This window comes from Canis lupus, chromosome 28, assembly GCF_003254725.2.
Source record: "Canis lupus dingo isolate Sandy chromosome 28, ASM325472v2, whole genome shotgun sequence".
NCBI lineage: Eukaryota > Metazoa > Chordata > Mammalia > Carnivora > Canidae > Canis > Canis lupus.
In genome coordinates, this window is record NC_064270.1 from 17,207,544 (window position 1) to 17,222,253 (window position 14,710).

General features: G+C 44.4%; 1 protein-coding gene across 2 annotated transcripts in view; it reads left to right on the forward strand.

Moving 5' to 3' along the window:
- Nucleotides 1–14,710, forward strand: part of SORCS3 (sortilin related VPS10 domain containing receptor 3) — a 581,582-nt gene that overhangs the window by 164,269 nt on the left and 402,603 nt on the right. For both annotated transcript variants that reach the window (XM_025467140.3, XM_025467142.3), the window contains exon 2: nucleotides 7,520–7,587. In XM_025467140.3, coding sequence (XP_025322925.3) covers nucleotides 7,520–7,587 — 68 coding nt within the window. The remainder of the gene's footprint in view (nucleotides 1–7,519; nucleotides 7,588–14,710) is intronic.

Genomic DNA, 14,710 nt, shown 5'->3' on the forward strand with positions numbered 1-14,710 from the left:
TCTCCCTTCCCTTATTTTCCCTTTCACTTCTCATTCATTTGGGGAATATAAATAATGTCCTTATTCCAGTTGGCTGGAAACAAAGAACTCTCCGGCTATCAGGTAGGGGCAGGAATGAAGTGGTAGGTTGTGAGGGGGATGTGCAGAGAGCACCGTGGATTTAAAGGCACCAAAATTTCAGGAAGGTTTAATGAACTAAAGTAATTTTCCTTCAGAGTAAAATTTTACAGGCATTAAAGGTCCTCCCTTCACTGAATGTGCTCACGGGCGAGAGCGTCCTAGTGATTTATGAATTTGCAGATTATGCATTATCCTTTCAGAGGACAGGAATCCCCCCAGGCTGCCTGTCTTCTTTCTGAAGCTGGGTTGGGGGAGGGCAGGCGAATGCACGGGCTCTGCTCTGTGGCCTCCTGTATTTGCAGTTGGGGTCTAGAATGGATGAGTCTTTTTTTTTTTTTTAAGATTTTATTTATTTATTCATGAGAGACACACAGAGAGAGGCAGAGACATGGGCAGAGGGAGAAGCAGGTTCCCTTCAGGGAGCCTGATGTGGGACTCAATCCCAGGACCCCGGGATCATGCCCCGAGCCAAAGGCAGAGGCTCAACCACTGAGCCACCAATTCCCCTGGATGAGTCATTTTTAGAGTCTAGCAACTCTAGAATCTGAGCTTCCCTTTTCCTCCCCCAAATAAAAATCACTTGGATCTCCTATCCCCTAAAGAATAATTATCATACTAACAACTCATATTGCCATGGTACAGCTTATAAAGCAGGTCAGGTGTCCTTACTTGATTTGAATCAACAACCCTGGGAGGTTGGCAGGGGTGTGTATCATTGTCCCCATTTAAGGAAATTGGAGCAGATTTCAAAAACGTAAATAAGTTGCTCAGTCTCGTATGGTAGCATATGTTGAGACTGGGTTTTGATGCAGCCCTCAGGTTGCAAGTGCTCTGTGATTTCCAAGCTGCCATCTAGGCCCCATCCAGGAGGCTGACAGCTGGACTCAGTGGGTAAGTGAATCTAGACACAGGGATTTGTTAGGGTTCTGAGGTGGAATAGGGATTGAGACTTCTTTGCAGTTCTGGGTGTGGGTACCTCCTTGCTCATAGGCAGTGGGTGGGAAGAGTATAGAAATTCTGCCAGACTTGGACTTCTGAGTTGAAATAGATCATTCTGGAAGCAGCAGGTTGAGGATGACTCTACCTTTCTTGAGGACAGCAACCATTTCTCTTTTGATCACCTTATCACCAAGAATCTTATGCTGTGCTTGGCATAAGTCAGGCATAGGTGAATGGAAGAAAAAGGGGGAATGTGAAATAAAGACATTAGTTACCACTCTGTGTGTGTCTAAAGAGCAGGAAGTTAGCCGAGGGCTGACCTGAGCATCTGGGGGCAGCAGAAGACACTAGATGCCTAGGGACAAGAAAAGTGGAGGTCGATGTTCAACAAAGACAGCACCAGCTGATTTTGTAAAAGGCTAGCCATGTCCTTTATTGTCACCTTATTATATAAGTTGCTTATTAAAACATAGTCCCTTAATATATATATATATATAATGTATTATGTAATGTATATATATATAGTAAGTCTCCTATAATTAGCCCCTCTATTATTTGTTAGATGTATATATTTTTAATATTTTATTTATTTATTCATGAGAGATACAGAGAGAGAGAGGCAGAGACATAGGCAGAGGGAGAAGCAGGCTCCATGCAGGGAGCCTGATCTGGGATTCGAACCTGGGACTCTAGGATCACGTCCTGAGCCAAAGGCAGATGCTTAACCGCTGAGCCACCCAGGTGTCCCTATTTATTAGATATAATACACAAACACACACACACACACACACACACACAGAGTAAGTCTCTTGGTATAACATAGGCCCCCCCCCCCCTTGTTACTGTCCTCTTCATTCTTTTTTTTTTTTAAGATTTAATTTATTTATTTATGAGAGACAGAGAGAGAGACAGAGACACAGGCAGAGGGAGAAGCAGGCTCCATGCAGGGAGCCCGATGTGGTACTCGATCCTGGGTCTCCAGGATCACACCCCGGGCCTAAGGCAGTGCTAAACTGCTGAGCCACCCAGGCTGCCCCTGTCCTCTTCATTCTTATAAAACTTTTTATCAACCCATAGTTGACCACAGTTTGGGCTTCCTCTGTCCTTCCAGCATGATCCCATTGTCTTTTGTGTCTTCTTTCCCAACTTGGCATGATCTGTGTCTCCATGTGGCTCATGTACACATGACATTGCATGCAACACATGAGTGCTCTGGCTCCTAGTGGCCCATGCTGTTCTATCTCCACACTGCCTCTTGTAACTGGAATGGCAGCCTCCCCCACCCTCCTTTTTCCCTATCTATCTCTGTCCAATTAAAAACTGAAAGAAAGAAAGTGAACATCGTCCAATTTAGTATATCCAAATTCTTACCATACTTTGAGTTCCAGCTCATGTAATCTTTCCTTCATGGAGACTTTTCTGATCACATTCAATGGACTTAATTGCTTCTTCTTTTCAACTCTTATAGCACATTATCTGTACCTCTCAAATACATTTATCATCTCATCTCTGCTTTTATTGTCCTGCATCCATAATTCATTCAGTGGACCCTGTGTAGTGCCTGCCAAGTGTCAGGTGATGTGCTGTGCATTGAGGATGCAGAGTTGAATGAGACCTGATTTCTAACCTCAGAGAGGCCACAATCTAGCAGATTAGTCAGACTTACGGAAAAGTCACATTGATCCTATGTGCTGGAAGCTATGAGAGATGAATAACCAGAGCGTAATTCTAGAGAAGATGTCAGATGCCAATTTAAGGTTGTGTGTGTGTGTATGTGTGTGTGTACTCTATGTATGTATATATGCATGTATGTATCTAGACCTTTCTAACTATATTTGTATATACACACACACGTCTAGGGACTTCTACCACAGTCTATAATATAAGCTCTAGGTATATAGCTTATATTATGCTATTTACTCATGAATTATTCCAATTTATTTTCATTTTTCTTGCTGTCTGAAAGCCCCCAGGATTGTAGCCACTCCTGTGAAAAACGAGCTTATTTGACAAACCTGAGTCTCCCAGCAGTTTGTCTAACTCTTTTCTTATTCCCTATCTCTGTTTCCTATTTCCTTCTCCAAGAACCAAGAAAACAAAAGTTACCGTCACCCTTGGGCCTTGAGCTCTGGATCTCTCCCTGAGTTGCGGTTTAGCAGATGTCTTTCCAATTCACCTAAGAGGAACCTAGAAAATATTTATGAAATTCATGAGCAAATGCTAAACTCCTTGAAGGCAAGGATGTACTTTTCTCCTCTCTGTATGACTGCTCATTGCGTCATAACCAGCTTACATAAACATTTGCAGAATGGAGGAGCATTGCATTAGAGCAGGGCAAGCATGGTGTGTCGAATAGCCATGAGTGGGAATGCCGGCGGTCTCCTGCTAGTTGTGTGCATGGCAGAGGGGGCAACTTGCTTAGCTCTTGGGATTCTGTTTTCTCAACTATAAATGGGGATATTCTATTACCCTTGCTTAGTTTCAAAAGTTTGTTGTGAGGATTAAGAAGCACCCACTATAGTGTTTACTACGTGGTAGGGGTTCAATTAATGTTTTCTCACTGCTTTTCCTTTGTTGATTTTGACGCCAACCCTCCTGTGGGGGCATCTGCTGAAAAGGAGTCAAGTCAGGCTTTGCTCTGGAACCTGGGCTAGTCCTGCTACCCTGCCTGTGTGCCACATCTCATCCACTGGTGATTCCCGAGGCACACTGGCACCTTCTCTTCTCTTTCTCATCTGGGTACTTGCTCAGCAGTCTGGGGTTTAGTGAGTTTACTACATCTACTTTCAGTTTTCTTCCCCACTAATTCCCTCCTTCCTGGAGGCCTTTGGAAGGCCCTGAGTGGTGAGAGAAGCCAGGAATGGGCAGGCTTTGTTTCACTCTTGGTTTTGTTTGCTTGGCACAGAATATCTTAAGGCTAAAGGCTCATCTCTTCATAGCTTTATTATTGTCCTTCTGTGCTGGCTCCTGGGGGAAAGGAAGTTTCCAGCCCCTAATTCTTAGTGTTTAGACCTTTCCTACAGGGAATGTAGGGGTGATTTTGCTGAGACATCTTCCTCATACATCTCTTACTGTGTGCTTTCTTTGTAAGGTTCAACTCCATATAAAGGAAGGGGTGGGGGATCCCTGGGTGGCGCAGTGGTTTGGCATGTGCCTTTGGCCCAGGGCGTGATCCTGGAGACCCAGGATCGAGTCCCACATCGGGCTCCTGGTGCATGGAGCCTGCTTCTCCCTCTGCCTGTGTCTCTGCCTCTTTCTCTCTCTCTCTGTGACTATCATAAATAAATTAAAAAAAAATTAAAAAAAAGGAAGGGGTGTTTTTTCCTAAATGAGGATCTCAGCATGGTGGAGGAGTGGGATCACCATGGCGGAGTTGGGAGAAAAATCACAGTGGGATGGAGTCTTTCTCAAGTGTGGTTCTCCAGTTACCGCAGGGAGATTACGGGACCCTACCCAGAACTCACCAAGTCAAAGCTGCTGGAAGTTGTGCCAGAGCATCTGCATTTACAAGGCTTTTCAGTGACTGTTAAGCCCCAGCTCTACTCATAGAGTGGAAGAGCAGTGCTCCGGGCTCTTGGTCAAGGTCACATGTTATTGAGACTTTAACTTGAGTCCCTTCCTTTCTCTGAGTATCAGGTCCCTTATCTGTAAACGAGGGAAATAGACTATATTAATATCATCCCCATCTGAAGACTATGACTTACCACTAAAACACCATTATCCTTCATTGACCCCAAAATGATTATTTTTAGGAATCTTTGACATGTTGAGCTTACCTGCTAGGGAGACAGAAATACAAAACACAGCCCCTACCTCAATCTAGTTGAGAAGGCAAATCCTGTGACATCCAGAAGGTATCAGGATGGTGTTTGACTAAGTGCCAAGTTGTGTAATTCCATTTTAAGTGCAATAGGACTTCAGAAGAGAGAGGACTTTGATGGCTGGGTAGGTCCTGGGAGAGTGCCTGGAGAAGGTGGGCTTCAAGTTATTTCTTTAAAAATAGGCAGGCACATTGTGCAGGTGGTAATAAAAGGCTGAAGAATAGGTGACATTATACAGTATGAAAGAGTGCAATCAGAGATGGGAGATCAGGTTTGGTTTATTTGCAGCATCCTGAGAAACTTGGATTGTTAAAGCAGAAACAGCATCTTGAGAACTGTGGAGAAGTGGTTGGAGGAGCATGTGTCTAAGTGTGTGCATGTGCATGTGTTATGTGTAGTGCCTGGTATACCAGGCTAAGGAGTCTGGAGTCCTTAGGCAGGGGGAACCAGCAAAGATTTCTAACCAAGAAGTGCATGCTCAAGAGGCAGAATTGGAAAGTATCTACCATGAAGGCAGAAATAATAGTCATAGAGGTATGGAAGGATTTGTCTGTCTGAATTCTCCAAGAAGCAGACACCAACATGAGACTAGGTATACAAGAAACATATGAAGGACAGAGAACATGGAGGGAGGAAAGAAGAGGATCTAAACTCTGTGTAAGGAGACTGTAGAATGAAAATAGTTCTTTCCAGGACTTTCCAGACCCAGTTTGTTTGTTAGAAACTCTCTTGGTTACCCCCTACACCTCTTTCTTCTATGTGGACTTTGTACTTTTTGGAGACTATTTGATGTCCCTGAAGGCTTGATATTGGGAGAAATGAGATGGCCTGATTTGCTCCTGCAGAGCTCTTCTGGATGGGTGTCCTGACCTATTTCTAGAAGAGCACAGTTTTTAGTTTGTCCAGAGTTTGAGTTGGCCAACATATAGCCAACCCAGGTTTTTACATAGTGACTGTGAGAATGCCTTTGTATATGAAAGAAGGTAAAATGAAGGGGATACGAGTTCTGCTGTGTGTGTGTACGTGTGTGTATTAATCCAGCAAACAAGAATTATTGTTGCGTTCCTAGGCATTTGGTTGGGGAGAGTGGGGAGAAGTCCTTTGCTTTCATGAGTCCCTGAATTGTACAAATGAGGAAATTCTCTGTGGATGGGAGATGCAAGGACCACTGAGTAACTAGGGGAAGCATTCTCTGCACGGATACACGCTCCTTGCTGTTGTGTAATGTCAAAAGGACAGGTAACTCTCCATCAAAGAATGCACTCTTAGAAGAGCCCTCCAGTCATGGCCCTGCAGAGAAGTTGAACATCCCAAACCAACTTTGCCATCGACTCTCTCTGATCTATAACGGGTCACATCCTTGCCTCTAATTTTTTCTTAGCTTACATAAAAGGAATGGAAATGGTACTGACTGACCCCATGGGGCGCTGGTTGAGAATAAATCCCAAAGTGAGTGTTCTGTTGTCAGTTAAACGCCATAAAAATGTTCAATATAATGGCTGATTATTTTTCTTTAATCTTAAATAGATACCTAGAATGGGAAAGTCCCATCTTGGTAGCAGAAATTCATTATCTTGGAAAGAGTTTAATGGCTGCTGTGTAAATGAACTGGAGGAAGTTAAATTGTGGAATGGGAAGGAGCCGAGAAAAGTGAAATGAGTTGTGCATTAAATTTAGATAAACACAATTATGTGTAACTGGATTATCACGTGTGCAGGCAGGCGCTGTATATTAGGCACCTGCGTTTTGATTAAAATCGATTCAGGTGCATACGCTTGACATCCTTGTAGATTTGGAATTGTGCCTAAGCCACTGCCCACACACATGAGGGGCAGGCAGGGAGACATCTGGTATCCAGGTCCCCAGCTGGAGAAGTTTAAAGGCATAGGACCAGACTGACCAGCCCAAGACCATTTCGGGAAACTGCTAACCCTATTACAGAAAGTCCAGCTCTCTTTCCTGTATAGCTTCTTCCAGGTTTCTTAATTTTACCTGAGTCAGGAAAGTGGTCCTGGAGTCCAGTGGAGTCCAAAGACCTGTTTACTCCATGACGAGGACAGATGCCAAATGGTAGATGGCAGATGGTGTTAGAGGATGTTGGGGACTGGGCCTGCCTGCCATTCCAGTATATGGGGCTGCTGAGACCTTAGTGATAGAAACACAAAATCTCTTTGAACCTCTCTGTAAATGGATAGAATTAGACCCAGTTCCTTCTTACCCATTTAGGTCTAAGGCTGTAAAGTCAGAGTCATCCTTAGATCAAAAGCAAGCGCATCCTCTGATCCCTGGGTGGCTGTACGAGTGATCAGAGCCAGCCGGCCAGTATGTCGCCTTGAAGAGGGACAGATGTAGAGAAACAACTGTCGATACCCAGTTAATTCCTGTTGGCATGTTTTATTTCAAATGCAAAGCATCATCGGGATTAAAATAAATGCTACCAGTTACGGGGATGCATTAAATTAATAATTGTTTTTTTTTCTTGCTTGATCCTATAATACCCCTCCACTCAACAGATAAATACTAAGCCCTCCTCTGGGTGATTTGACATGCACTGTATATTGTTACCCAAACTAAAGTAAGCTTCCTTTTTTCTCCCCTTTTGTTCCTCTCTTCTGCCCTCCTCCCCATCCCCATGGCAGGTTATACTTATCCTGACGAAGCTGTATGACTTCAATCTGGGGAGCGTGACGGAGAGCTCGCTGTGGAGGTAAGTGGATTAGAGGTTCTTGACAAGCTACTCTGGCCCGGCTCACGCGAAGAATGCCAGCCTCGCGGTTGGGAAGCACGTTCTGGAAGAGACAGAACACAGTCCTCCTCGTGGAAGGCCTCTTTAATGCCCGGGGTGGAATGGATGGCCCCACCTGTGAATTCCCCTAGCACTCGGCTTCCTCGTTTGCGGCCTGCGACACCTTCTGCTTGGCACCATTGTTGCTTTTGCGTTCCTGCCGTGTCTCCTTCTGCTTGACAAACAAACGTCTGGTTAGAGAGATCAGCTGAGCCTGCCCAGAGCAAGTAGAGCCTGCTGGGGAGGGGAGGGGGGAGTCTGGCCTTGGGTGTGAGTCTTGGCCCAAGGACCGTTTCTGTTCCTTTGTGTCTATGAGATGCTGTGGTTCTTAGCTGTATTTGAGGGAATAGACACATGTGGGGATCAGGTCCACATAGTGACCTTCGTGGGCTCCTTAATATATATGTATTTTAATAAATTTGATGTATGCATTTAATAAATATTTACTATATATTTAATGTGTTTATATAATAAATGTTTACTATATAATATATATTAACATGAATATTGGAAATACATTTATTTTAATATAGAGAGAAATGTATATTTTACGCCAGCATTGGTATAAAGATAAATGCATTGGTATAGTATATGAAAACATTTTTCGGCCTAAAAGTTCATCGAAATCTTGCCATTTGCAATGACGTGGGTGGAACTAGAGGGTATTATGCTAAGTGAAATAAGTGAGTCAGAGAAAGGCCAATACCATATGATTTCACTCATATGTGGGATTTAGGAAACAAAACAGATGAACGTAGGGGAAGGGAAGGAAAAATAAGATAAAGACAGAGAGACTCTTAAATCTAGGAAAAAAACTGAGGATGGCTGGTGGGGAGGGAGGGGGTAGGGAAATGGGGTAACCGGGTGATGGGCATTAAGGAGGGCACTTGTTCTAATGAACACTGGGCGTTATATGCAACTGACGAATCACTAAATTCTACCCCTGAAGCTAATCATACACTGTATGTTAACAAAATTGAATTTAAATTAAAAAAAAGAAAATGTTTTTGTGGATTCTTCAAAGTACTGTAAGCCCTAAGCCCTGTGTCCATTGTGTCTTCTGGATAAGTCCGCTCTGATGGCATGCTTGTCATAGGGGACAGGGAGAAGGATGTGGGTGGGTTCGGTCAGAGAGAGCTTGAATGAACCATGACCTGAGGAATTTCTCTGGACAGGAAGCACTGGTGCCTTCGCCTTTTTGTACACTGCACAGGCACATATACATGAACACACACACACACACACACACGCAGTGCCAGCAGTCTCACAAGGCAACAGCAAATTGCATCTGTCACTGTGAGTCGGCACTTCACACTCTGGGAAGGCTGTGCGTCCCTCCCGTTTGCTTCATCATTTGTAAACCCTGGGGAGGACACTGTTCCCAAAGGCCATTCACTTGGTTGCATCATCATCCCCAGAGCCCTGTCCTGAGGGTTTCCTGGGGTCTTGGAACCAGACAGGGCTGGGGTGTGACTATCTGTGTGTCTTGCTCCTTCTTCATTTAACCTGTTTGTTTGCAGAGGACTAGCCAGGGTCTGTTTCCTAGGAAGGGGAAGCTGTCAGAGCATCTATTAAATATTTAGGGTTAATTGCTCATATCGACTCAGACCTGCCTCCATTTGCACAGGATATCTAAAACCTAATTTTGCTGCTCAGTGAAAATTGGCAGAGATATAAGTAACCAGGGTTTGTCTAATAGATGAGACCATGCCTATTTCCACTCACACGGGACTCCCGGGGAATTAGAGCCTTAGAAACCTTCCCCTTATGTCCAGGCACTGTGATACTATGCTGATACCTTAAGCCTGACTGCCATGCTATGTTCTGGGGACAAATAATGGGACAATCCAGAAAATCCTGTCTTTACAATGGGAAAGAGCTCTACCTGGCAGCCCACATTTCAAGAAAGGTTGGCTAGTTCTAGGGATGGGCCAGGCGAAGGCACGGAGCCAAAGCCAGGTGCTTGCTCCTCGAGGCCTTAAGTGATGAAATGTGGGTCCTTGCTCATGAAAGCCAGTATATTCACTGGAGTGTCGCAGAGGCTGTAGACTGCTGAGTGGTCCTGAGGGCCCCCTGATGTCTACGTGCCAGGATTCAGGACCCACCTCACCCACCCAAAGAGCTCTGTAACTTCAGGATCGTTACATAACCTCTCTGTATCAGTTTCCTGGGGCTGCTGTAGCAAGGTACCAAGGACTAGGTGGCTGAAAGCAGCAGAAATGTGTTCTCTCTCAGGTCTGGAAACCAGAAGTTTGAAATCAAGGTGTCTTTAGGGCCACACTCCCTCTGGAGGCCCTAGGGAGAACCCTTGCCTCTTCCAGCCTCAGGGGCTACTGACATTCCCTTTCCACCTCCGTCAGTCAGCTCCCATGGCCCTCTCCTCTATGCTGGTGTCTTCTCTCCTGTCTGTTAGAAGGACACTTGCCATTGGAGTTAGACCCCTAGGATCATCCAGGTTGATCTCATCTTGAGACCCTTAATTACATCTGTAAGATCTTTTTTTTTTTCTTTTTAAAGATTTTATTTATTTATTTGAGAATGAGAGAGGGAGAGGGAGTGAGTGAGGGAGAGGGAGTGAGTGAGCGAGAGAGATCACACAAGCAAGGGGAGGGGCAGAGAAAGAGCAGAGCAGTCTCCCTGTCAAGCAGGGAAGCCCTATGTGGAGCTCAGTCTCAGGACCCTGAGATCATGACTTGAGCCAAAGGCAGCCGCTTAACTAACTGAGCCACTCAGGCCCCTGGCAAAGATCCTGTTTTGAAATAAGATCCATTATAGGTCCTGGGGATGAGGATGTTGAATGTATTTTTTTCGGGTGGTTACCATTCAACCCATTTGTGTTTCCCCAAATGTAAGTTGGAGATAGTACAGAACCTTCCTTTGCTCCACCACATTGTCCTTGCTGTTTCTGAGACACATCTCCTTCTCCCCGCAACAGCCCTTCCTCTCTGTGGGGTGGGCAGTGCCTCACTTCCTTACCCTCTCTGTTCGCCTAATCAGGGAGGCCTTTCCCTAGGACTTCACATTCCATTACTCAACTTGCATTTTCCTCCTTGGTAACTTACCACCATCTGGCCTGCTAAATATTTTACTTATTAATTGATGTATCGTCTGCCTACACCCTCTAACATCTAAGCATGTGAAGAGAGTTTTTTTGGTTTTGGGTTTTAATTTAATTCAGGGCTGTACTCTCAGCACTTAGAACAGTATCTGGGACACAGGAGATACTTAATACTTGCTCGGTGAATGAATTAATGGGTGGATTGCAAGGACTAAATGAAATAATAAATGGACAAACCCTTAAGACAGTGACTCATATGTAGAAAGTGTTCACTTAGTTATAATGACTAATGACTACTATAACCTTCCGTATTTGTATAGTGTTCATTCCATTATTGGCTTTGCTTATAAGGATCCACTGATGCTAGGATCCATGTGGTGGAAATTATAGGGCACCAAGGGAATGTATTCTGTATTATGGATGAATGAGCAGAGATCTTCTGGGGATTAGGGAGGGGAGAAGAGTGATTTAGATGGTTGTTCCTTGTGTTGATTGGAGGGAATTGAAATATCAGTTTCTAGCAACACAAGGATGTTCTTTTGTAGATAAGATTCTCTGAGCTGGGTTTGTACTGGTGAGTGGGATATGATTTGGCAAATGTGAACTGAAGAAATGTCTCTAGCAGAGGGGGATGGCCAGGTAAGGCTGAGCTGCAGGAGAGAAGGGAGCCAAACAGGAGGCAGAGAGAGCAGCTGGTCTTAGACCAGGGATGGAGGGTTTGGGGTCTCATCATGTTCACAGAAGGGGCCAAACCAAAGAGGGTAATGCAGAGTGTAGTTTACAGATGATAGATTCATATGGTATGACCTTACCGGGATTTGAAATGCTGGTGAATAATGTAGGCTTTCCCTCTGGGTAGATGTTATATATAAATATATTTTTGTTCTGTGTTTCTAGGGGTCCACAGGTCTGATAAAACCCTGCTGAGCAAACCCTTGGTAGAGCTGGACTGAGAAAAAAGGGCTGCTTCTAAACTCCAGGGCAATTTTCCAGGGTGCTGGGGCCTCACGGAGTTTCTTCTAACCTTTCATTGTCTTCCCTACTCCTCCCCTAAAGATCTGTATTTCCCATCCTCTTTTCTGTCCTGATAATGAGGATGTATTTTGCAGTGAGAGCCTAGAGCACTGTGATCTTCCTTACTAATACAGTGTGCAGAGGAAAGAAACTAAATTAAACACACACCCTTTCAGTTTCATGATTTGGGCCAACATGCTTAACCAAGTTGAAATTGAATTTGGGGATTCTTCTTCAATTTTCTGCACAACAGAGGAGCCTGGAGCAGCAGCTGTCATGACAAGATGACACTCCCTGCCAGGTTACAGTGTGATATAATTATTCACCTCACTGGATTAATAATTCAGAGGCTATCTACTTCTAAATAGACAAAAGACTGTTTAAAAGCATTCAATACGGTGGCAGTATCTTGTGCTCCTGTGACATTCTTTCTAAAACTCCTAAGTGCTGTTATACTGACAGGGGGTCATTTTTTTTTTTTCTCTTCCACCACAGGGATGGCCATGTAAGCTGGTTATTAGCACAGCAACTGTCTGTTGGTATCCCTTAGTCAGTGGACATTTTCCGTCCATTAGTCAAGCTCCTAGACTAATGAGGTTGGGGACTGACATTTTTTAAAGGACCCAGGACTTCACTTTCAGGGCATTTCCAGTCCATAATATGTCAAATCTGGAGGCTTCCCATCAGTGAGGAGTAATGCTGGCACCTAGCACTGCTAGATTTTATAGACTGACCCAAGGAGGAGAGATGCATTAAAAGCAGGAGGCTGCTTGTCAATCAGTTTCCTCCTCATCGAAGTAACTAAGAATGGAAGCTCTGGGACTGATGGTCGATGTTCAAGTCCATGCTCCTCCTCTTAGCCACTGAGCGACTGTGGATAAGTTTCTTCACCTCTCTCTCCCTCCGTTTCTTACTGTACAATGAGGACTATCCTGGTTCCCACCTCTTGGCGTGGGTATGATGTTTTGCATGAAATGAAATGTGTAAGTTGCCTGGGAAAGTGCCTGGCACATAGTACCTTCCCATGGAAAACACTGAGGGAGCATTGGTCATCATCGCGTAACCTGGCTGTTGAGCTGCTTCTCTATGCTAGCTCCTCTACCTGACATGCTGTGCTCTTAGAAAAGCAATCAGCCTGGGGTGCCCACGTGGCTCAGTCCATTGAGTGTGTGACTGTATTTTGGCTCAGGTCATGATCTCAGGGTCGTGAGATCGAGCCCTGCCTCAGGCTCTGCACGTAGTGCTGAGTCTGCTTGTCCCTCTGCTCTCCCTGCCCCCTGCTTTCTCTCTCTCTCAAATAAATAAAATCTTTAAATAAAAAAAAAAAAGAAAAGAAAATCAACTAAGCTGCTCAGCCATTTCTTCTGGGGCCCCCAGAGCTGATGAACAGTTTCTTGGTTAAGGTGTTTTTGAAGCTTACCACTTCCCATGCACAGCCTCCTGGGCAGCCTCCCTGCCTCTCCTCAAGTGTGGTGCCCCTCCTCTGCTCATGACTGGCATCACTTACACTGTGTGGTGATTTATCTCCAGCCTGTGAGACTCTCCAGAGCCTGGCCCCGGTCCCCTGTGCCTTTCTTGTTTCTGGATCTACAACACCTAGCCCTTAGGCTGCACTAAAGTAGGCCTGGAGATCGAAACCAAAGCACCAGTGGCCCCAGATCAATCACACCATCAGCCTGCCCCAGCCTGTCACTTTCCTTGTATTGAGTCATCTCATTCACCCGCCACTGGGGAATCCCGTGACTTTTCATCTGGTCTGCAAGCTGTTGACTGGACCATTTATTTCCTCCTCTAATTGTTCTGTCAGTGACCTTTCTGGGGGATGCTGTTTTGTTTTTTTTTTTTAAATAGAAAATAGAGACCTTTGGATTTATTAATTTTTTGTTTGCTAAGAAAGCCCTGATAATAATTGCTAAGACTTCCCACAAGTTATTAGTTTACAAACTTTAATGACACTCATGATTTATTTATGTGTTTCCCTCCCTCTACAGCTGCTCACCCCAATTCCTTAGTGGAATTCCTGCTGAATCTGAGTGAATTAATGGAAACAAAACTGTAGATTGGAATGACATTTTTTTTGTTAGGCAGTTAATTAAAAACTTTCCATCCTATTCGCTAGGTTCTTCATATGTGAAGTCCCGAAGGCTGGGCTGATGATACAGGCTGTGAAATCCTCTCTTTAGAACTGGGTCCTCCTTCTATTTGCTTTCGGGAGTAATAAATCTGGTGAAAGCTCCTGAATGGGTCACAGAGCATTCAACTGAACAGATATTAATTGAGCATCAATTATATAAGCAGCCCTGTGCTCATTGCTGGGGATTGCAAGATAATTATGTCATGCTTGTTATCCTCAAGGAATGTTTTGTTTGGTTGAGAGGTAAGATTAATGTACTAGGAAACAACATTAGGCATAGGCAAGAATAATATGTATATACAAAATACAGCGCACTCTGCAATGAGTGGCCCTGCTATAGAAATACTTACATATTTTATGATTGTCACCCACTTCATTCTATAAAGGATGAAAACATTTCTAGGAAGGACTTAGAGAAGTGATCAATATGGCACCTAATTTTTGTTTTGCTGGTTAAAATAAAATGTCTTATTTCTCTGTTATGGTGTGAAACTCCTAAGAGAAAAGACTATTTCATATATGAGGGCAGCCCGGGTAGCTCAGTGGTTTAGCACCGCCTTCGGCCCAGGGTGGGATCCTGGAGACCCGGGATCGAGTCCCGCGTCAGGGTCCCTGCATGGAGCCTGCTTCTCCCTCTGCTTGTGTCTCTGCCCCTCTCTCTATGTCTCTCATGCATAAATAAATAAAATCTTAAAAAAAATCATATGCGAGTGTTTCCCATGGTTCTCAGAACAGCTGGTAATAGGTGGGATTGAACATGGGAGTGGTTACAGGAGCGGGTTCAAATTCATATTGCCTAAATGTGCATCCCAGCTCTAATGCTTATTAGCTGCACCACT